The 23,401-nt window shown below is 38.7% G+C and overlaps 2 protein-coding genes across 2 annotated transcripts; one reads left to right on the top strand and one right to left on the bottom strand.

Moving 5' to 3' along the window:
- Nucleotides 1–3,278: 3,278 nt before the first annotated feature.
- LOC139740756 (C-signal-like) lies at nt 3,279–7,048 on the bottom strand. Its single transcript, XM_071651330.1, has 4 exons — nt 6,884–7,048; nt 5,345–5,518; nt 4,362–4,539; nt 3,279–3,565 (listed from the first exon to the last, which is right to left on the bottom strand). The coding sequence occupies exons 1-4, from the start codon at nt 7,046–7,048 to the stop codon at nt 3,279–3,281; spliced, it is 804 nt and encodes a 267-aa protein (XP_071507431.1).
- Nucleotides 7,049–7,371: 323 nt separating this feature from the next.
- LOC139740750 (uncharacterized) lies at nt 7,372–22,912 on the top strand. Its single transcript, XM_071651326.1, has 11 exons — nt 7,372–7,446; nt 11,699–11,888; nt 12,885–12,978; nt 14,362–15,339; nt 16,780–16,986; nt 18,127–18,212; nt 19,050–19,204; nt 19,900–19,973; nt 20,527–20,758; nt 21,794–21,896; nt 22,585–22,912. Exons 2-11 carry the CDS (start codon nt 11,716–11,718, stop codon nt 22,784–22,786), a joined length of 2,304 nt encoding a protein of 767 aa, XP_071507427.1. The 5' UTR covers nt 7,372–7,446; nt 11,699–11,715; the 3' UTR covers nt 22,787–22,912.
- The last annotated feature ends 489 nt before the right edge of the window (nt 22,913–23,401 follow it).

The raw sequence follows: 23,401 nt of genomic DNA, 5'->3' as shown, positions 1-23,401 counted from the left end.
CTTGACCTTTAATATTGATTCAGGAAGAGGTACTAGTACAAAGTAGAAAAGACAAATAGCATACACATTCTATGACAAGACACTTTGTTGGTAGTTAATACCCTGCATTTCATTAGGACATACATGATTTTGACATTGAAAATGGAAGAAACATCACTGTGGCAACACATTCATAACAACAACAGCAAAACACCCTTATATTATGAATTGTTTTGTAAAGGAAGCATGATGAATTTGCACAGAATAAGTATGGCTAATACATCAATTGGGAGTCAGTTGATGGCTACTGGTAAACTAGCCTTTTGTCAAGGCCCTCTCGCTGAATGGTGAAGAGAGCCCAGCTGAGCGCGCCAGCGCGAGGGCCCTGCGCTGTCGTGCTCAGCTGGGCTCGCTTCGCTAGCCCGTTACAGTGAGAGGGCCTTGATGAAAGGTTACTGGTAAACCAGCCTTTGGAGAGAATTTATCAAAACCACTGTCATGACAAAATAGCTATCAACCAATCTTTCAAGAAATAAGTACCACTACTTTATATCACACACATATACAAGATGTAATAGGATATATTAAATAATATGGAAAAAATCTTCCATTACACTTTCTTTTTATGTGCTCTCTTGGTTCTAACACAAAAGGTGATACTTTGCCATGGTGGATTGCGAGGTAGATATAAGAATAGTCTCACATTGTATTAACAGTGACTGGCTCACAAGAATGCAAAGTAGAGAATTGCCATATGTTTGAATTACATGTAGTTGATAAAGTAGTATGCATCAAATGTTCATCCATCCCATCACATTTCTACATGTAGATGTCTTGGATGAATCGTAACCTCCTATCATGAGTAAAATTTGTTTCATAACTTTGAATACTGGTACTATCTCCAGGATATGATAATTCTTTGAAGATGAAACATGTACAAGGTCAGTTTCATAAAAAGCAATGGGCAAAGGACCTGCTACTCGTTTAAGTAAACATGGACATTGATCAGTGGTATTACCTCTCTTGGGAGATGTTTTTCTTTCTTCTTTTTTTTTTGTGTGGGGGGGGGGGGGTCTTGATATGATATGATTGACATCTTTTCTTTTCATAAGATATATCGACGTACTGCACATTTCCAATCAGTAAATGTCAAACTGCATACATCCATGTTGACCAAAACAGTCGTGAAAAGCTTCTTGAATAGGTCTTAACCCATTGAGGATGGGCTGATTTTGCTACACACAAATTTCCCAGAGTCACCTGACAAGTATACTCGCAACTCGTCCTCAACAGGTTAAAAAGCAATGATAATCCCACTCTTCTCTGATTTCACTTTAAAGATCAGCTAGCAAGGGGATACCATAGAGGGGGTGGGTACACATTCAAGAATTCCCAGCTTTTTTCTCTGATCTCTACGTAAATGCTTACACAGCCCCAAAAATCTCAACTGGAGTTGACCTGTGTATACCAATGAGCATAAGCTTTGATGCACACATATATTCACTGTATGATTGGTGCTATTTGTGGTTACACGTATTTAACGTACCCAACACTACAGGGTTATTTATACCGAATATTCAGAAGTCTCTTACAGAAAATATTCTGAATATTCAAATTCTCATTTCATTACCTGTTGTACATTAAATCCTCATGAAAACAATACTATTAATAGCATATTCACACACAACATTGATAGCCTCAACAAGACACAATGTACTTGAAAAGTGTTTCAGCTCTTTTCTACTGCAAAAGTATACCCTGATGTAAAATGGAAATTGCCCTTCAACAACATGTATTTTTGCTCAATGAATTATCTCCTTTGAACAGATAAAGTTATTTCATCCAGGCCAAAGTTTGTTGAATTAATGCTACATGCATGATATAATAAGACACAAGAAGGGTCTGCATTCTGAGACTACAATCATAGCCCTGTTTATACTGTAAAAGTGGTTTCTTTCGCGTACAGAAACTTTCGCGGTTTCCATCGGTGCCGACTTTTTCGTGTGTGTTTAAATTCGCGGTCGGTAATGATAGCGTCGTAACAAGCCATGAGTTCAAAACATTTTCGCGTGATGTTAAATTCGCGGTTCAACCTCAAAGCGCGAAAAGCGCGAAAATAAAACCACCGCGAAAGAAACCACTTTAATATACAGTACGGGAATCCCATAAGATGTAGCGTTCAAGTCTATGACCAGAAAAAAAGTTGGCAGTATCAAATAATTCTCTCCCTACTCAAGGGTCCATGTCCAGCACACTTTCACATCTAACAAGTCTCTGTTGTGCTTTGATGCTTCTGTCAAAAACGACTGAAGTGAGAGAAAGAAATCGCATTCAGTCAGGTTGAAACTTTTGCTGTCATTATCGACCTTGATGCAGTTTGTACGAAGAGGCGGGCACACGTCGCGCTCTTCTCTGTATATGTAGCAGGTCACCAAACACCATAATATGAGTGTTGACATAATCTGCCCAACATACTCTCTGATGTCCACTGCTCATCTTATGGTAATGATCTCTAGCATGACCATAGGCAGAGGATAGGCACTTATTACTTTTGGTCACTATTGACAAATTATTGTAATAGTTTATTAGAACACTACACTCAGATGAAGAAAAAAACAGAGCAATACTTGTAACGAATCTGACAACGCTACATCAGCCAGGACATGTGTAATGCCCTTGTATATAGGGAAGATGATTCCTGGGAACATTAGTATCAAAATTTGTTTGATTGTAAAAAAACAAAAACAAAACAAAACAAAACAAAAAAAACACAACAAATTGCACAATGGTTCTCCTCAATGAATAACTGAGGGTGGCTGTATGCAGAATTAGGGAATTTTTTTGTTGTAAGGGCAAGGACGTCATTCTCATTCTCCAGCAGTGCCAAATGGTCCCATCTACTCATTAATTGTATGTCCATCCACTTAGAAAACATTTTGATATTCAGACATCACCACTTCATGGCTCCACCCCCTAGTTGGCCTGATTTTAAATTCGATGATGTCATTGTCTTTAATAGAAACAAAGAGACCGTCAAATCCTTCATGGAAGCATTCTCGATTCTGGTACCGAACATGCGAGAGAACCTGGAACATGGACAGTTTCTTCACATGATGTCATCCCATCGTAGTCCACTGTGCAGACTTGCACATTGCAAAGTCTTAAACTCTGTATTCTGTGACTAGCACATCTACTGACCATTTTTTTCTGTACATTTTTTTTTTGATATGAATATATATTCATGAAACTTGGTGCCCCAAAGATTCAGTTGATTGGGCACATGAAAAAAAAAAAATTGTTCAAAATGGAATTTCCAATCCAGCAAAATCAAAGAACTTTCCAGAATCTTCTACCGACGCATTCTCCACCACCTCCATCATCTTCTTTACGGAGTACTCCGCGCTGAAGAGCTTCCCCTCTGGGACATTCCTGTGGTAAGGCCGGGAGAGTTCTGTGTCCACTGTTCCTGGATGCAGGCTGATGCAGATCACCTTCTTCCGTCCCCGCGAGAACTCCACGCTCAGGTTCTTGGTGGCACTGTTGAGGGCGCTCTTTGACATGCGATAGCTGTACCATCCGCCAAGCTCTTACAGTGTGGAAGAGAAATGCAAAGTGGTGTGAAGACATGTTATCATGTTGAGTATTTGTGCAAAAAAATAATGTCATGCTCAAACTAATAAAACTAATTACCATGACTATGGAAATTATACACACATAATCATGTACATCTAGCACAACTATAAAACATATGTCCATCACATAATACATACAAGACTATACAAAGTCCTATGAAATCTGGACCTTGTACAATTCTCATACTTTTATACTTTGCTATATATGGCAAATTGACTGGAACTGAAACATATTATGCAGTGTGTACCAAGAACATGTAAAGTGAAAGGTCATGGCAGACAGAATTGTGCAAAATCACATATGGTAACACATGTTGGTTGTGATATTTATGCATATAAGTTTGATTTTGCCACATCTTTCCCTTGATTTAACCTTTTATCCTCTCCCTGTAAAGAAACAAAATTGAACAAATGCATGTTTTGCATTTATAAAACTATAAATATTACAAACTGTACATGTCTGCAGATGGACCTCAGTCAAAGCTGGGGAGTGTATGTCATTTTGGAAAAGTTTTGTATTTTTCTGCTAGGACTGTTTTAAATTTCATGCAACGGTCTTCAGTCAAAACACCAGACAAGACAATGCCAGTGTATAACATCATAGTTGTAACTCTTGCAGAAAAATTCCCATTCGGAATTGACCTTGCTTTTTAGCAAATATGTAATGTCATCTCCTCCAATGTTAACTACCTTGTGTCCTCTGAAATCACCATGACAACAACAACCACAACAAAAATGATAATAACTCACTATTGTCAGCAATTGAACCCACTCTGGCCGACATATTCACAAGAACTGCGGAGTGAGGTTTCCCACCATCGGCCACCGCCTTCCCAAACTCGCCTCCTCCTTTGGTGAGGAACTCCCCAAAGTGCTTTGCCATCAGAAGAGGACCAATGGTATTTGTAGCAAAGGTTGACATCAGGGCCTGATGTACATGAGAAGATCACATACACGTAATAATGCTAATGAAAGTACAGTCAATAAACACATTACTGTGACTTACAAAAAACAAACAATAAACAAACACATTATTGTTTCATTGCAATGTAAGTACGACTTTGGTCCTTCCCCTCTTAAGGATTAGTTCAAAAAATCATAAACCAATTTAAGAACTTTTTAATACTAGATTCCGTTATGAACACCTTGCGGTCCTTGTCATAAATTCCGACAAAAAAAAAAATCTAAAATAATTCAGAAGCTTCAAACAAAACAATGAGTAATTTGCACAGTCTGATCAGAGAAGCAGAAGATGACAAATATTCTTCTCATATAATGTATTCTTTTTGAGATAATATCCTTCATTTTGTATCTGAAGCCTTGATACACAGTCCCTATAATTGTATACAGTTGGATAGATAGCTAGACAAACTGACACACAGATAGATAGATAGATAGATAGATAGATAGATAGATAGATAGATAGGTACATTGTAGATGAATAAGTCAATATTTACGTAGATTGATGAGTAACATTGATAGGCAGGTACATAGGTCGAGAGCTAGAAACTGGTAGCAAAGATAGATGAATAAATAGGCGTAAAGACTGGTAGATCAGTTAATAATAGGTACAACAATGTATGTATATCATTCATATCACTTTATTGGTTTCTGTTGTAGCTGTTATACTATGTATACCCATACACATGTACATAAAAAAAAATGTGACATCATCAGTCCCCTTGACCTGCTGCAACAAACAAACAAACAAAACAAAACAAAACAAAACATACCTCTTGTGAGACGGCTTTTAGACTTGTCTCCCCTCTCCCAGATGGGTGCAGTATACCAGCACAATTGATGAGAAGGTCCAGTCCTGTTGATGCGGGGTTGCCATGGAGAAGCTGTTTAACAGTAGAGGACACTTCTTTTATCTGATCCTCATTAGCCACATCCAATTGGAGAATCTGCAAAACAACAACAAAACATTTGAATATGTGATCCATAACAAGTTGAGGTCAAAAGGATTTCAAATGTGAAAGAATACTCTTGGTCCATGCACATTCATTTATAATGCAAACTACATTGTACATGTAGGCCCTATGTGATATTGAAGAAGTGTGGTAGGATTTATGTGAACAAAGCATATGATGTATAGGATTAGGAACATTTAAACGTTAATTGTAAGTCAATAGCAAAGATTCTCATAAATCAAAATAATAATGATAATAATAATGGGTAGATACTTAGTACCCCCTTTGTCAAACACAAGTGCTTGAATGTGGATGAGGAATCATTGCAATAAAAGTCAGTTCCAATGCTCAGACAAGCACAGCAGTAGCTGTTAGGTCTACACTGTAAAGTATATAACAGGTATGTCCCATCTGTGGTCACAACTTAAGTGCCACAGTTAAGATACCATCAGCCTTAGACTCAGAACCATCTGTGGAGAGAAAAATGGGCTTTCTTGACTTGTGGTGACATGCGTAGGCCTACAAACACAATTATCTATGGGCATGTCCACGGAAAAAGTCCAGACGACCTCATATTACATTTTGCAAGGAGCTCAGTCCTTCCAAAATGGCCCTAGCAAGTGAGGGTGAGACCTACAAGGTACATGTGCCTTTTATTGATTTCAATTGTATTCATAATATCCTTAATTGCCCTACTATCTTACTCGATCTTGACTGAGTATTTGAGTACGCTGACACAGCTAATGCACCATGCATGGTTTACAAGCTCCATTATTGCTATTATTACAAGGTAGAGTGACCATACATGCAGTTACCACCCTTCATCATTCAATCTCCCTTCAGCAGACATGACCATCATCATATCTCAGATAATCACACAACATGTACAGTTTTGATGATTTTTAATTATATTCTTATCATCACACGTTACCACTGTTAGTGTTACTGGTAACTTCATTGAGTTTTTGTGAAAAACTGACCCAGCAAATGTCATTACTATAAATTGAGAAGTTTTTCGCGGAATGAAACATACTTGTCGGTCAAGTAACTTCACTGCAACAAGTTCCACTCATCATGAATAGCCCGACCAGACGCCGTGCACTAGCAGTCGCGACTTACACTTGTGTACAGCGACAGGGCTGTGTATAGTTACCATGAATCCAAAAGAAGGCAAGTTACCAACAACCATTAACAGGTTAAACGGCAATGCTGCGCCAAGTAAAATGATAAACGACAGGGCCGGGGTAACCCTGTGAAATTTGTTTATAGTCTCCGGACAGCTAGATTGAAATATAGGCTATGGCATACATTGTATGACCTCGACGAGAAGAGTGAACAGAGAATAATTTAGGCCCCTACCTCTAAATTTTGTGGGTTCTCCTTCCTCAGTTGCTGCAGCTCTGTTGCTTCCTCTGGACGTCTGCATGTAGCAATTACTTTGAGAGAAGAACGAGTGTCTAACAAGTGCTTACAAAATTGCAGTCCTATGCCTCTGCTAGCACCTTGAATGAGAGCATTTGCCATTTTCTGAAGCTGTGAGTATGGCGACTGTTTAGGCTGAAGGATGTCCGTTCCCCTTTCTCACAATAAGCCCTGGAAGACGAGCTTTTTGTTTCTCAACTACAGTTCAAGTCCTGGACACATATTCTAACCCACTAGAGTCGAGCTACGAATGAAACATTTTAGCGTCTGCTACAGCGCTCGCGTTATGCAATTTCAAGGCTCCAATAGCAGCCTTCGTTATGAAAAGCTGTAAGCCGATCATTATATTTGACCAATCACAGAGGTTGTAAGACTGGCGCTCTATTCGAAATGAGAAACACAAACCGGAATTGTCAATAATATTTCGCTGTTATGGCTCAACTCCTCTCTCGCTTTCCGAGGCTATTGTCATTAAACATTCAAAGAACACTTCATAAATTGTAAGTATATTTTGCGTCTATATTTCACCTATAAGAATGGCTTTGATTGTTAGATGTTAAATAACCTAAGTGCATTTTTCTCGGGTTCGTGTCAAGATTAAACGTCACTGCATACACAGTCCCAGATATTGATTTTTGTGTAGAGGTGTTGCCTTCCGTGAGTTGTTTGCATGTGCATGCATATTATGCATGCAATTCAGTTCGGGAAACCCACTCACAAGGGGGGCCCCTCCTTATAAGTAACCCGTCCCCCTTATAAGTAACCCCGTCCCCCTTATAAGTAACCCCCGGGGCACCCCTTATAAGGAGTCTCCACGCTTTTTTGCAATGCAACGCGAAAATGAAAGGACTGCGGCAATTCGCTTGATTATGTCCATAAAGCTTCACAAGTTTCCTAGTTAGGCCTACTCACGAAATTTGAGCAAAATCGGTTTGAGGCATCATATCTAAAATCATGGATTTAAATGTGATGTCAAACGACCCATGCGAATGCTGAAATGCGAGCGATTACTGGCGTGAGTGTCGCCAGGCGCGGCGGCGCGGCAATGCTTGAGAGTGCAGACGTGGCGACTGCACTGAGTAATTGTACTGTTTCGAAGACTGCAATGACCGCTTGAACACTAGACTATGGTAAACACGTTGACCACTAAAAGAGATGAACTGTGACTTGACATTTCAGGCATCCGATAAGTGTGAAAAAACGGGAAATTTCTATTGCATAAGAGCTGTGCGTGCGGATAGTATGTGCGCGCACGTACGCGTCCGTCCAATTTTTTCACTTTTTAAAAAAATGCTCCAAAATGGTCTGAAACGTGTGCAAAAAAAAATTTGAGCATACAAATATTTCAACGCGCGCATACGCGCACGTTTTAAGAAAAAATATGAATTTTGAGAACATGAGTAGAATGCGCATAACTTGAAATAGACCGTTGGTCTATATGTGACGTAAATTTCATTGGAAAATTCCATTCCATTTTATGATATATGATTGAGAATGTGTTTTCATATAATGACGTCATAGTGACGTCACGGTCGACTGATCGCAATGATACATTAGATTTGGTGTCTTTGGGACATGATACATACATGGTATGAGTTTGAAATTGATAGGCACAGGACTTTCTGAGCTTACGTCTGCACAACTTTTGAGGAGAAAGAAGAAAAAGAAGAAGAAGAAGATAAACAAAGAATCAGTACAGATACAAAAGGTGATCCGAGAGGATACTCGGATCACCTACAATGTAATTTCCGTACGTGCCGATGCAGTGACTCAATATACAAGGGTTGAATGCAAGTGCCGACTTCCCAGTATTCGGTCACCAACGGGCGCCGCAACGTCCCCGATGCAATTTTGTGCCAACAGGGTAGTGCACGGCGCATATTGCAGAGGCCTTGAACACACATTGACTTTGAACGCGCATATCGCATGACCAAATTCTGATCGCGATGACCGTATTCTGGGGGATTTTCAAGCTGATATATATTTTGGGATTTTGTGAAATTCTGTGAGATATTTAACAAAATGAAAATTGAGATTAAAGAAATTTGATATATTTCACTTACACTGCTGTAGATATGAGTTATGTATGTGTTTTTTTAGTTTAAAAAATATTCAATACGCTTGTTCCATCAAAGGGGGTTCGGGGGTGTATCCCGTATCTGAAGCAGTTCCGGAGAAGTGAAAAGGCAACTGAGCTTGCAAATGGTTGCACGGTGGTTCACTCGCTAGTGGTTTCACGGTGATTCACATCGATAGCAAATTTAACCTTGATAGCTAAAGCTCGTCTCTCTATATTTACTTGCACTTGGTGCCCCCAAACATTCTCCATAATTCAGCACGTTTATTCAGAAGTTTGTATTCCATTAACCCCGTTTTCCCCTCTTTTTTTAGTTCTAGCCACGCAAGCCTTCATTCACATCGATAGCGAATTAACCTTGATAGCTAAAGCTTGTCTCTCTACATTTACTTGCACTTGGTGCCCCCAAACATTTTTATGCCTCCGCAACGAAGTGGCCGGAGGCATTATGTTTTCGGGTCGTCCGTCCGTACGTCCGTACGTCCCGTTTTTTTTTTTTTTGTCGATATCTCAAGAACCGTGTGGTGGTTTTACATCAAACTTGGTAGGAGGGTATATCCTTGGGGGGTAATACTTTGTGTGGATTTTAGGGTCACAGGGTCAAAGGTCAAAGGTCACAGGTTATTTTGTGAAAAAAAAATTGAAATTTCATGTTTTTCTCCATATCTCGCAAAGGGTTCGAGGTATCTTCATGGAACTTAATATATATGCTTGTACCGATGGGCAGTGATTATCTAGGGAAGTTTGGGGTCATGGGTCTAAGGTCAGGGGGGTCAAAGGTCAAGGTCAACTCCTCAAAATATCACTACTTTCCTAATGCAATATGCCTGAAAGGTTTTTTTTTTTTTTAACTTGATGTATGGCATGTATTACCCAATATATATTTTTAGGGAAGTTTCTTGCCAAAAGGTCAAAGGTCAAAAGGTCAAAGGTCAAGTGAAAGTGCTAAATTGCACTTTTTCCTCCATATCTCGAAAGTGGTAACTCAAGGTATTATCATGAAACTTACATATTTATGCATGTTCAACCTAACAGTGATTCTCTTTGGAACTGTGAGGTCAAAGGTCAAAGGCCAGGTTTAGATAATGCTATTTTCCCATTTGATACTGAAATTATACTTTTTCTCAATACCTTGAAAATTACTCAATGCATAAACTTATAAAAGGGTCAAAAGTCAAGTAAAAATCATCAGTTCCCCAAATACAGTACCTGCACTCTGACATTTTAATCATTCATCCAATTGAACCTAGTTCTAGGAAAGTGAACATTCAGCACATTTGTGTCAAACCTGTCATTTTAATATTTTGCCAATTGTGTGAAACTGTCATCACACATTGTCAAGACATTGTACTATAGACCTATTAGGAGAACCATGCATTATGGCGGAGGCATATCAGTAGCCATAGCGATATATCTAGTTTCTTCTGCGATATACTGTATCACACGCAGACAGATATCTCAAGTTCTTGCATGCTGTAGCATGCGAGAGATCGCACAGGAATCAAAACCAAAGGGATCTCTATAGTAAGCTTGATAGCTAAAGCTCGTCTAGAGCTCTATATTTGCTTGCACTTGGTGCCCCCAAACTTTTTTTTCTTCCGCGATATACTGCATTAGACGCGGTCCATGGATATCTCAAGTTTGCATGTTTTGTGATATTAATGTGATAACAAAAGACATGGCAAGGGAACATGCGAGTTGTGCTGAGTCAAGGGGGAGGTGCATTCCAATGTCTTTTGTTAAAGGACAAGTTCACCTTCATAAACATAAGGATTGAGAGAATGTAGCAATATTAGTAGAACACATCATTGAAAGTTTGAGGAAAATCGGACAATCCGTTCAAAAGTTATGAATTTTTGAAGTTTTTGTGCAGTAACCGCTGGATGAGAAGACTACTGCAGTGTGTGAATAACTTAGATGTCACATGCGTACAACAATATAAGGAAAATATAAAGAGAATTTCACAAAATTTCATCTTATGAAAAAAGTTCACATTCCCCCGACTCGTTACCGACAAATGTTATGGGTAATATTATTCCCCCTGCCTCTAGAAAGAGCCAAGTCAAGTGCTCTTTTATTATGTGAAAAAAGTGAAAATATGTTGAATTTTCTTTATATTTTCTTTATACGGTTGTACGCATATGACTCACAAGCTGTAGTAGTCTCCTCATCCAGCGGTTCCAACACAAAAATTTTAAAAATTCATAACTTTTGCATCGATTGTCCAATTTTCCTCAAACTTTCACTGATGTGTTCTACTAACATTGTTGCATTCTCTCAATCCTTATGTTTATGAAGGTGAACTTGTCCTTTAAACATTTCAGTACTTTAGCAATGATTGACAGATGAGGTCACAAGAGGAATATTGGTTTGGAAAGATTTTTTGTGGGCATACCCAAGTAATCTGAGGTAAAATAGAAAAAAAATCTTTAAAAATACATGGAATGTTTCTAGATAATTATTTGTTTCACCGCAAAAGTGATGTTGAGGGTATCATAAATCAACACAAATCAACATGCATTGGATTTCAGGGGCCCTTCAATTAAATACAAGAAGTACATGGGTAATTTATGTTCCTCCATTGTGCATTCTTTTTTTAATTCCTCAAAGCGTAACGTTAATGTTTGTTCTTGTTTACTCTTAATTCTAGACAAGTTCTGTTGGCCTCTTCATAGGTGAGTGTGCAGTCAACATGGCATTCAATGGCCATGGACGCCCTGTCAAGACCTATGGTCGCAACAAGAAAAAGATGACACAAGACAACTGGATATCGCCTCACCTGTTTGGCGTGCGCAGAATATCAAACGTCTTCAGTTCCCCCGAAAACGAGTCAACGCATGCCTTGTCAGCAGATGCCTCAATAGAGTAAGTACCTATTCTGCTTTAGTTGATTTTAGAATGTTGAAGGTATATGATTTTTCTTGAGTCTTTAGCCCAATACAAGCTGTAGGTCAGCTCAAGTGAGAGGGTTTTGTGATTAGATGTTGACTGTCGGTTCAGGCTGTATGTCCGTCCATCTGTATAATTCAGATCTTGATCATGGAACTTGCGTGTCTGAAACAAGCCTGAAGTTTCATTTTCATTTGAGTTAGCCAGTTGTTTGTGTGTACTTGTTTGTATCAAGAGACATTATGAAATAGATATTTTAGCAAATTTGCATTACATTTGTACATGGTCAAAGGTTACTGAATTCATTTATCTAAAGTGCCACCGCTCTGTTACAAAAGTGTCATTTTGTGCAATTGCAGAGACAGTGTAATTTATAAATGCATGTGACAGTGTGTTCATCAACAAGCAACAAATGTAAAGGGACAAACTTGCGTGTTTGAAATTAATACAATTTTTTGCCAAATATTTCACTTTTCATTCTTTGGATATGAAAGTTAGTAACTGTAATAGCACTTAGTAACAACATCTGGTAAACACTTTAAGTCAATGAATGTTCTAATCTAGAAATAAAAGTGAAAGGTCCAATTGCAAGGTCAAACGTTGGTGACAACTAGTTGTAAATATTCAGTGATTGTATGATATGTTTTTAAGCTGTGGAAGATGTACAAAATGCAGTAAAGGGAATGTGACTAGTAGGTTGACACATTCTGCCAAGGTCAATGAACTTCATTTTTTTGAAGCTTATATGTAATTATGCTCTGGTTTATATCAATTAACTCTGTAATAAAAGGCTGTTTGCACAGTACAGTTGTATTGTAGTTGAAATTATGGTGATATGATAAATGCTGTATATAGTGTCTGTATTCATGAAAAGAAGGAGATATCCAGTAATCAAGTTTAAGTGTGCATATTTTTGTCTAATTTTAATCTGCAATACTACCAACTTTTTCCTGGCATGATTCATTTTTGCAGGGTACTAGAGAAGGAGAACATCATCCCTCCAGTTGACGGAGACAGCAAAAAACCAAGGAGAAAGGCTGCAAGGAAAGCCAAAGCTGCTCTTGAGGTAACTGACAAATGTGACTGCCCAGCTCAAATCCCACAAAAAGTTGCCAATTTGGGATTCTCTGTAATGGACCGAAGAAATTCATTCGGGCTGACCTACTAGAATATTGTGAAGTTTGCCTTACCTGGGAGAGTAATCTTCTCTTACCAACAATACTGTCAAAAATTTGGTGACTTAAAGGTCGTGTTTACCTTTTGGAGCAGTGATTTTGAAAATGTTCAAGATATTTCTTTCGATGCATATGTGTAGGTCAGTTGTATCACAAAACATCCAGCCATATAAAATTTATGCAGTAATTCCTAAAATATATGGAGATATTGCTATTTTTCTCATTAAACCATAACTGTAGACAGTTTAGTCTGGAAACATTTTTATCATAACTTTTGTTCACATTTTGTACATTAACAATTCTTAACATCGATTATACTGGTTCAAATTTTCCCATTGGTTGTTTCTATCCCTAGCTCACATTTTAAAACTACTTTAAAGCACTAATTCTGGGTTTTTGTTTCATCTGCAAGTGGTAAATTATGCCTTTAAAACAAAACCAAAATCAAGGTATTTACTATGAGCAGTTTTTATGGATCATATGCTTTCAGACAGGTGCTGCTTTCACTGGAAAGTAGAACATGTTTTCATTGAATGATCCTTCTGCACAGCACACCTGTGATGAGTGACCTCAATCTTTTAACTTCTCTTTTCTTCCTATTCTATGAAACTTTACCTTCGAATCTCTCTCTTATTTCATTCAATTTTTTAATGGATTAGGATGGTCCAATTTTTACAAGTTATACATGAATTGTAGATCATTTTAAAAGTTTGAGCTTACTCTTTTAAACTATGTGGAAATGTATTACATGTATATATTTCTCAACTCTGGCTTGTGTCAATTCACCTGATGTCAGTTACATTTGAATTCATTTACAAGTCCTGCAATGAAAATATAAACCCGTATTTACCTTTTTGATTTCAATCTCACATTCCTGTGGCATCAATATAACTTTGAACATGTTTTTTTTTTTTTTTTCAGAGCTACCACCTGTATTTTTGAGATGAAAATATTAATGCTCCTTAGATTTCCAATCACAAAAAAAAAATTGACCAAGACATACATGTAATGATGGGCTGTTATAATTCTTGATATTGGATGATTTCCTTATTTTGACAACTTTGAAACAACATCACTTTTTTTAATACTGCTTGTCTGCCTTTCATAAAAGTCATACTGTATATTGTCATTGCTTCTGCTTCATTACTTTTACACAAATATAATTTGAGGAAATATGGCATGATGGGCCCAGAAACAAAAAAATGAAAATAAAACTCAAATAACAAACCCGTTTTGCCAATATCTAAGTATTGATTTCATCTTTCTTTGTGTAGGACCTTGCTACAGAGGTCAATTCAGAGGGAGACAATGACAAGAAGAGGAAGAGAGAGCCCAAAAAGGGCCGGCGCTTCACCAAACTCAGTCGCAAGTACAAGAAAGTTGAGGAAGGTGATACAGAAGTTGATGACGACATAGTGGTCAGTATTCAACAACCACAAAGAAAAGGGGGAAGACTCGCCTCAGAACCATCTGATCTGTCATTTGACTTGATATATGATATAACCAAAAAGAAGAAGGCGTCAAGTAGCTCTGCAGATGATGATAGCATTATCAGTCCAATCTTGCTGCGCAAAGATGAGTGCGAGAAAGGAAGGGTTGCCGTGGAGACCAGCACACCTTGTGGAGCCGAGGAGCACAGTATTGGCCGCAGAGTAGAGACAAAGGGTCACGTTACCAGGAGACGGATGAAGGGAGGGGATCCCTCCTCACCGGACGGTCACGGCAGGCAGCGCAGGAAGCAACGACGTGTGCTCGCGAGCAACATCCTCAGCTTCGACGAGGATGAGTTATTGGCGGGAGAACCACCGAGGTTGCCGAGCAGGATTAGCGACGTGTCTGATGCAGCCCGGCGTCTCTCTGCCATTGATCTCTCAGATATTACCATCGACAGAGACAAAAGCAGGACTCAACCGTGCCATGTGAAACTTCATAAGTTGTCTCATGACTCTCTAGTGGTATCAGCCAATGCAACGATCGATCTATTCTCAGAGGATGAGGAAGGAAGTACAGGTGACAACAGTTGTCTCGTCTCATGCAAAGAGCAGCAAAGATTACTCTCTGGTGTTGGACATCGGTCTTCCGTTGCTGATGCGTCCTCTGAAAAACAGTCCAGTAGAATATCAAAGTCTTCCAGTGGTAGAATAAAGCCATTGCGCCAACTGAGAGACAGGAACAAGAGTCAGAATGAACTGTTATTCAACACTCCCGCCAATAACAAGACCATCAGTCGGCTTGCCTTGGACAGTTTTAAGGTAATATTCCCTGTCATACAAATTTCAAAAATATAGAATCGAATATGTTTATTTCAAGTGCTGTACAAACTTCACTTTTCTTTGCAAGCATATAAGGAGAAGTTCTTTCAGGGATAAGATGAAGTAATGCAGCAATTCAATTTAATTCAATTTAGTTCTATTCAATTCAATTCAGTTTTAATTTTTCCATCCAGCAAGGAATGAAACAAAGTCTAATATAATAGACACACATATCAGTATTGTTTTGTACTGAGTACCTTTAAACATATCTCATAATGTACTGGCTCAATGGATGTTTCCAAGTACAACTCTATATCCAGACATCTCAAAGTTGGCCTATTGTCACTTTTACTCGATTTTTATGTATTCTGGGATTAGTCCATCACTTTTTATGCATCTACCTTCCATGTATTTAGTAATGCTTTCATGAGATGACAGCAAAAAGTATGACATCATATGGCAATATAATCCACACATAGTCATATAATTGCAAAAGACAAACAGTGCACTCTCATTTTATGACAAACACATTCTCAGTTTAACAAAATAAGAATTAATTTCCTAAAATTATCACCGTGACCGTTATATCTTTATGTACTTTACTCTTCAGCTACAGCAAAATTTTGCTATATTATAAGGAAATAAAATTGCCGGTCACAAAGACTTTGTTTTAACAAGAGTCACCCGTATTTTATACTTCAGTTTGCACAGACTTACATTGTATGTCTCTGTACTTCCATGTAATCTGAGACTTTTTTCATGATTCTTGCAAAATTTGTGACAAAGCTGTGAAATCCTGTGAGGGTGCCATTGCAATTTCTGGTCAGCCAGGAAATACTTGAACACAATTCGGAGTAGAACCAGGTCTCTTGCTTGTGGCTTGAGAGAGCTGTACATGTAAAAACAAAAACAGACAAATAAATATGATTACAGACCAACTGAAGTGCAAATCCGAGAGAGCAATGCAATAATTAAATGGCATAGACAATTATGCATACAGCAACAAAGTAAGCAGTTCATGAATTCATGAATTTGAATAAAAGTAAACAGTTATGATAACTCCTCCAAATGAATCGACAACGACTTGGGCGCTCATTCATGTTGAACAAACCACCACCCCATCAAACTCATTCAACAACTCTACAGCTTTTATTACAATGGTGACAGTATTTTCCCTTGACACGTGATAGGGGGTGCTGTTCGTTATTCCGAAGGTTCGCTATTCCGAAGGTTCGTTATTCCGAAGGTTCGTTAATCCGAAAATGAAAAAGGGTTCGTTAATCCGAACATTTGTGGCGTTATTCCGAAGGTTCGTTATTCCGGAGATTTGTTAATTCGAAAATGAAATTCGGAATAATGAACCTTCGGAATAACGAATCTTCGGACTAAAGAGCATTCGGAATAACGAACCTTCGGAATAACGAGCTGTAACTGTGATAGGTTGCGCTGACTCCAACCAGAGGCAAGAGGACCGGACGACTGCTGCCCCCGAGGCAGAAGGTGCTGGCCCAGTGTGGTCAGGAGGACATCACAGACTTCTCCTCCTGTATCCCGGCAACCATGATGACAAAGTGCATCAAGATAGGGGAGGGTGTCTATGGGGAGGTCTTCCGCAGCAAGTACAAATGCTCCTCAGTAGCACTCAAGGTAATTAGATCATTTATTGGAAGTATCTATTAAATGAACATGATGTTTTGTATTCAAATGATCTTTCTCAGAATCTCAGGTCAATAGGAATACTCCAAGATGCAGAAGTGCTGATTTAGTAGTTTGCACATTTTTTTTTTCTTGTAAAGTACTACACTGTCACCTTTCAATTACACGCACCGTATGATTATTTTTGACATCCATGTTGACAGTGCCTCAGCCAATGCAGTGAAGGTACATCCTATTTTCTTTCCAGTGTTTTTTTTTTGTGTGTGTGTCTTCGCCAAGATGCCTCGCGTATAAATTAGGGAATATCTGAGCAGAGAAAATATTGTCAGATTTGATTGGATGGTTTCCTTTCTTTTATACACGTCGTTGAGTCCATTTTATAAACTTGCTTTCTTGTATCTTTGTAAAGCATTACTTCTTCTTTTTTAATCCAATCATATGTTACATGTACAGTCAAACCTGTCTATAGCGGCCACCCAAGGGATACCGAAAAAGTGGCCGTTATAGACAGGTGGCCGCTATAGACAGGTGATCCAACTTTGTGTGCATTGCCTACATGTACATGTATCATCGTTGTATACATCTATACTTACATGTACATGTATGTGTGTACGTATGCACACGTGTGTATCATGCATAGAACAATGCCGGTGTTTATGAAATTGTCGCACAGTAGTATACATGTAGCATGTGCACAGTCATGAAGAAAGCTTAACACTAGTGCATTATTTTGACTGAGTAAGTGATGAATGCAGCGGTAGCGATCACTGAACGCTGCCCAGGAATGACTGGCACGGCTAAAAAGCAGAAAAACACGCTGAATTATCGGCTCGGCTACGGCTCCATCGGGTTTTTGGCCGCTATAGACAGGTTAAAATCTACCGCGGGAAACAAAATTTGTGGCCGCTGGCCGCGCTAGACAGGTGGCCGCTATACACAGGGTCTTTAACATGGCTTTTCTCTCGGGGGGATTTTTCAGTGGCCGCTGTAGACAGGTGGCCGTTATAGAGAGGTGGCCGCTAAGGCAGGTTTGACTGTACTTATGTTAGAAAATAACTCAGACTGGAGATACACCCTTGTGGTAGTCAACTGACTGTATAATACTGAGGTGATTATACGTCCTTCTTGCAGGTCATTCCAATTGAAGGGGACTTCCCTGTGAATGAGGAGAGTCAGAAAACATTTGAGGAAATTCTGCCAGAAATTGTTATTTCCAGGTGAGATGAGATGTAGTCACGAGTAGGGTCAACAATTGCTTTCCCAGTTCAATTCTTCATGGCAGTTTGGAAGGTGTTTGTCTGTTTGTTTATTTGTTTGTTTGTTTGTAAGTAAGTAATTACATGTATTTGCTTTTTTTTTAGGCAAACTTGTTTTTTGCCGCAGATACAATGTATGTTTTGTTTGTTGAAAACAAAGTCATTAGGGCACTGAATATATAATGTTGTGTGATAGATTACCGCACAATTCTTTAATGTGTCCGTGCAACTCATTAATCTTTAAAATAAATGTCTATATATGCTTAGTGTACAACCTCTTTGTACATAGCAAAGGGAAGATGTATTTATGTTCTATGACATCTATAGTTACATTGTAAAATATTACAAACAAATTAGCTTTTTTGGACTGTCAAATTTCGTTTGAAGATTTCTCAAGAAAATTCACTTCCGACCTTGTTTATCTCATAGCCCGTACAATATGTGGAGTACATTTCCTTACGTCATCATCACTGTAATTATGCTACTTTTTCAGTAAATTATACAGTGGACTCCTCTTGTGACGAAGTCCTCAGGACCGGCAGTTTTCTTTCGCTATATAAAAATTTTGTTGTAACCGAACAAATAAACAATGAAAACACATAGAGCGAATAATGTTGTCTGAATTTTTTCTTCGCTGCAACCGGAATTTCATTAGAACCGTGTTCGTTTTAACAGCTGGAGTGCACTTTATGTTGAGAATATGTTTTCAAATGTCATGGAGGACCCATTCATTACATAATTATCCTCAGTGCTTCCTGTTTGACCTTACCCTCTGTGTTGACATCCATACTCGCATAGGGAACTGAGTAAGCTAAGAGACGGGGACCACAACAGGAGCTCAAATTTCATCCAGGTGAACCGTGTGGCCTGCGTCCGAGGCTCCTACCCGAAGAAGCTGCTGGACGAGTGGGACAAGTTTGACCGCAAGAAGACGTCTGAGAATGACCGGCCTGGTACGGGATCCTTCCGAGTATAATTCGTAAAACTCTTGTTTTGTATGATATTCCTCAGGATGGATTGTATACCATTGCTGCCTAATTCTGGTCCTGCAGCAGTAATAATTTCCTTTTAACCCGTTGAGGACGAGTCCCGAGTATACTCGGGCAGGTGTCTATGGGAAATGCGTGTTGTAGCAAAATCAGTCCGTCCTCAACGGGTTAAGCAGCCACTGTCATATAAAAATTAATCTAAATTATGAAATAGGTGTGTCCTCACAAAGGAAGACTCTTTGGGATATGAGATTTGGCTATTAACCCGTTGAGGACGGTTTGATTTTGCTACAACATGCATTTCCCATAGACTCCTGCCCGAGTATACTCGGGACTCGTCCTCAACGGGTTACAATGAGCTTTATGATGAACATTTCCTCACACTTCTAAGAACGTCACTCTGTAAACGCTAAAGTTATGAGGTTAATGTCTGTACTACGAATGATTTTGAAAATTCATAAGCTGACAGTTGCAAAAATATATGACTGTAACCATTGATGTTAAATCTTGCTGCATGATATAACAGACAAGAAAAATGGATTGTTATTTTCTCTCAGTCTGTATTGATGTTTTTCGTTTTCACCCATTCCATTTTATACTGGTTGATACACCCTCTTAGTAATGAATATACATTGACCTGTTGTTGTTTTTTCTCACAGATATATTTCCTAGTGATCAGCTCTTCATCATATTTGAGTTTGCTGATGGAGGAAAGGATCTGGAAGGTTTTGAGGTAAATTGATCTGAGCAAAGTTATTTTTTCCAAGTGAGATTAGTGTACTTGTCATTTAACATGCATACCATTATCATCTTTTGTGCTGTAAGAATAGCAGAGTGTGGCCTGAACACATGCACTTCCCATGATAAATAAAGAGGAAACAAAAAAAGTATTAAAATATGTCTTGAATTATTTTGGGTTTGCTAAATTGTGCATCATGCATTTGATTAGATGGCACACAATTCAAGCCCTGCCAAGAAGAGGATATTTCATCCAAAATTTCCAAACAAATTGTTTTAAAATTAATGTATGCTTCCTAAACTCAGTTCACTATTTAATGATGTATATGTTGCATACTGGTATCTTCTTCTTTTTTTCTGCTAGAATGTAACATAAAATGGAATTGAAAGAGATATATGGGATGATTACGTTTGACTTTTTGTAGCTGTTGTGTACCATTATGCTCACAAACAAAATGAAATATTGGCTATACATTGCAGATGTATTTCTATTCCTTCTTGTTCTGCTGATGAAATACATTCTAATATGTTTCTGCTGCGGCCCACAGTTTGAAAACGTACATCAGGCGGTCAGTGTCCTGCAGCAGGTGACCGGGGCCCTGGCAGTGGCCGAGCGGGAGCTGGACTTTGAGCACCGGGACCTCCACTGGGGCAACGTGCTGGTCAAGGGCACCAAGGAGGACCAGGTGTGGCTGACCGTTGGTAACCGGGAAGTGTCTGTGGACTCACACGGTCTTCATGTCAGCATCATAGACTTCACCTTGTCCAGACTGCAGAAGGGTAAGGGATAAAAGATGATGTGGACACAGCACAAAAACCACATTGTGTAATGTAAATGACGGGCCTAGCCCTTTTAAAGAGATGGTATAGGTTCGGTTGAGATGGGGTTTGGGGTTTCCAACGTTTTTTGATGGTGATATTTTTGAAGATGATGAGAAACCTCTCATGAAATATGAAAGATTGTATAATTGTAAGGGAAATTCAAATTAATTGGATGAAAATTGGTTTGAAATGGCTAAGATATCAAAAATAAAGCAATCCTAATAAAAGGGATGGAACCCACCTTTTATTAGGATCACTTTGTTTTACTTTGGTTTTGGCTGCCTCACCCATTTTGAAATCAATTCTCATTAAATAAACTTTGAATTCTGCTGAGAATTGTAGACTTGTTAACATTTCATAAAGTGGTTTCTTAATGTCTCGTAAAAATTTTAAAGCTGAATTCCCACCTCAACCACTACTGTGCCATCCCTTTAATGCTCCTGTCTTTGATGGAATAATAATATCAACTCCCTCCCCCCCCCCCAAAAAAAAAAAAAACCAAACAAAGAAACAAACAAAAAGGTAAAACATGAGGTCAAAAAATGTGCTAGGATGCAAATGCGTATGCTGGACCATTTCTTAGCCTCCTCCCGTAACTGTACTCCTTTCAAATAGCCCTTCCAAACCCCCATCCCTCCCCACTCGATCCCCATATACATCTTACAGTGACCCCTACACACCCCATGCATTACAATAGTAACAAATGCTAAGACACATCAGGTTAATGCACGATCATTTCATCAAGCTAATCTGTTGTTACATATCAGAATATCAAACAGCATTAAGATATTATTTGGTCTGTATTGTGAAAGTCACATAGATATTAGCCTGTCCAATCTCAACATACAACCTGTACAAATTTTCCAGCATTCTCTTCCTTTCTACTAGTATTCTCTTTCATGGCCTATGCTGGCTGTGTCATTCGACATGAAAGCATACATACGTAGCTCACACATACTCTCTCTTTCTAATCCCCTTTCATAAACTCTGCAGATGACTGCACTGTGTACTGCGACCTAGCAGAAGATCCGACGCTCTTCACCGGCGAGGGCGACAAACAGTTTGACGTCTATCGCGCCATGCAAGAACACAACGAGTAAGAAGCTCTCATTACGAGCTGTGATTGGCATAAAATCCACACAAATAACAATTTTATTCTATGGGAAGAGAGGTTAACCAAAGGGGAACTTTGAGCCAAGTAAACACACAAAACATAACAGTTGTGAAGGTATTGGTATAATGGTCAGACATCAGGAAAGCAACAACAATGTAAATGCTGTTCATTCATCTAATATGGACTCCAAGAGATAATCTTGGTTTAAATAGATGTCTTGGTGAGATGACAATAACAGAGCATTTATTATTCCTCTCATTTCTTTTATTCTCAATACCACCAAAATTCATCAAAGATCACACTATGATTGCGATTGAAAGACTGGATAGAAAATACTAGTCAGAAACAGGCCAGCAATATTATCCATAAAACAAAGCAGCAAATTTGTAGTTGATGCTGAGATCCCATTTAAGTCATGCTTTAACTCTTCTTTGAATTAGAAAATAATGCCAGTCTCATGCTATTTGACTTGGCCGACACTGCTTTGTTTTCTGTGATCCTGATGAAAATTGTCATGTCTGCAGAATCCTTTGGGTATTGTTGTATAATGTGTTAGGAAAATCCTGCACCAGAATAATGAGAAAACAAGTGTAAATGAAATATGTGTGGTTGAATGATACTGGTTGATTTTTTTATTGCTCTTCTCTTTGCAATCTCCCATTGCCGTTAGCAACCGATGGGAGGCCTTCAACCCGAAAACCAACGTCTTCTGGATCGAGTACCTCCTGCATAAGCTGATCTGGAAGAAGAAGTACCCGTCGGATCGCGCCCAGAGGAAAGTCCTGGGTCAGTTAAAGAGCCTCTGTAGAGAGCTGGGGCAGTTCTCCTGTGCCGAGGATGTGATGCTAAACAGCGAGTTGCTCAGACTGTAATCAGAGAAGATATGGTTGCCCACCAGACGCCTCTACACCTTTTTCTCAGCTGTCTATAGACATCTAAACATTACAGTGTATTCCAGTCACTGCAGTTTGGCTTCACTACACCCTTGTCATAGTGGAATTGGGACAGTGTCATCTTTGGCTCATCAAATCATTCAAAATGCCATTCATATTGCATATTGACAGAATTAAACAATTTAGGAGTTTCATTAAAAAAAATTAAAAAAAATCAATATATGCTACACTTTGCAGCTGTTAGGATTTCATCTTTACACGACTCATACATTTAAATGCTCCTGAATTTCATTTGTCAGTGTTTGGAAAGTAGGCTTCAAGTATTTGAAGCATGTGGCAAACTGGATCTGCCGCGCAGATAGGAAGACAATTGACTCATGTCTCATTGCATAATGATCAGCCACTTTCTAACGAATATATGTCTTTGTGATGGTAATTACTTTCCGCCATCCCTACTTATAAAAGATAGGTGGTATATAATGGTAAAGACACGGGGATGCGCGAATAGAAATTGCACAAAAAATGATGAAATGAAAATGAAAATTACTCGACTGGCCTTGCCTGGCCACTAATCTGATATATCTATCAATATAG

Source organism: Diadema antillarum, unplaced genomic scaffold (genome assembly GCF_040938485.1).
Source record: "Diadema antillarum isolate AM-2024a unplaced genomic scaffold, OU_Dant_1.0 seq00000877_RagTag, whole genome shotgun sequence".
NCBI lineage: Eukaryota > Metazoa > Echinodermata > Echinoidea > Diadematoida > Diadematidae > Diadema > Diadema antillarum.
Note: the sequence above shows the minus strand (reverse complement) of the source record. Positions and strands in the feature narration are given on the sequence as shown.

Coding starts and splice junctions, on each gene's coding strand:
- LOC139740756 (XM_071651330.1), bottom strand. CDS start 7,048: ATGGCAAATGCTCTCATTCAAGGTGCTAGCAGAGGCATAGGACTGCAA. Junction 5,519..6,883: donor AGAACCCACAAAATTTAGAG/GTAGGGGCCTAA, acceptor GTTGTTTTGCAG/ATTCTCCAATTGGATGTGGC. Junction 4,540..5,344: donor TAAAAGCCGTCTCACAAGAG/GTATGTTTTGTT, acceptor CATGTACATCAG/GCCCTGATGTCAACCTTTGC.
- LOC139740750 (XM_071651326.1), top strand. CDS start 11,716: ATGGCATTCAATGGCCATGGACGCCCTGTCAAGACCTATGGTCGCAAC. Junction 11,889..12,884: donor TCAGCAGATGCCTCAATAGA/GTAAGTACCTAT, acceptor TCATTTTTGCAG/GGTACTAGAGAAGGAGAACA. Junction 16,987..18,126: donor GCTCCTCAGTAGCACTCAAG/GTAATTAGATCA, acceptor TCCTTCTTGCAG/GTCATTCCAATTGAAGGGGA.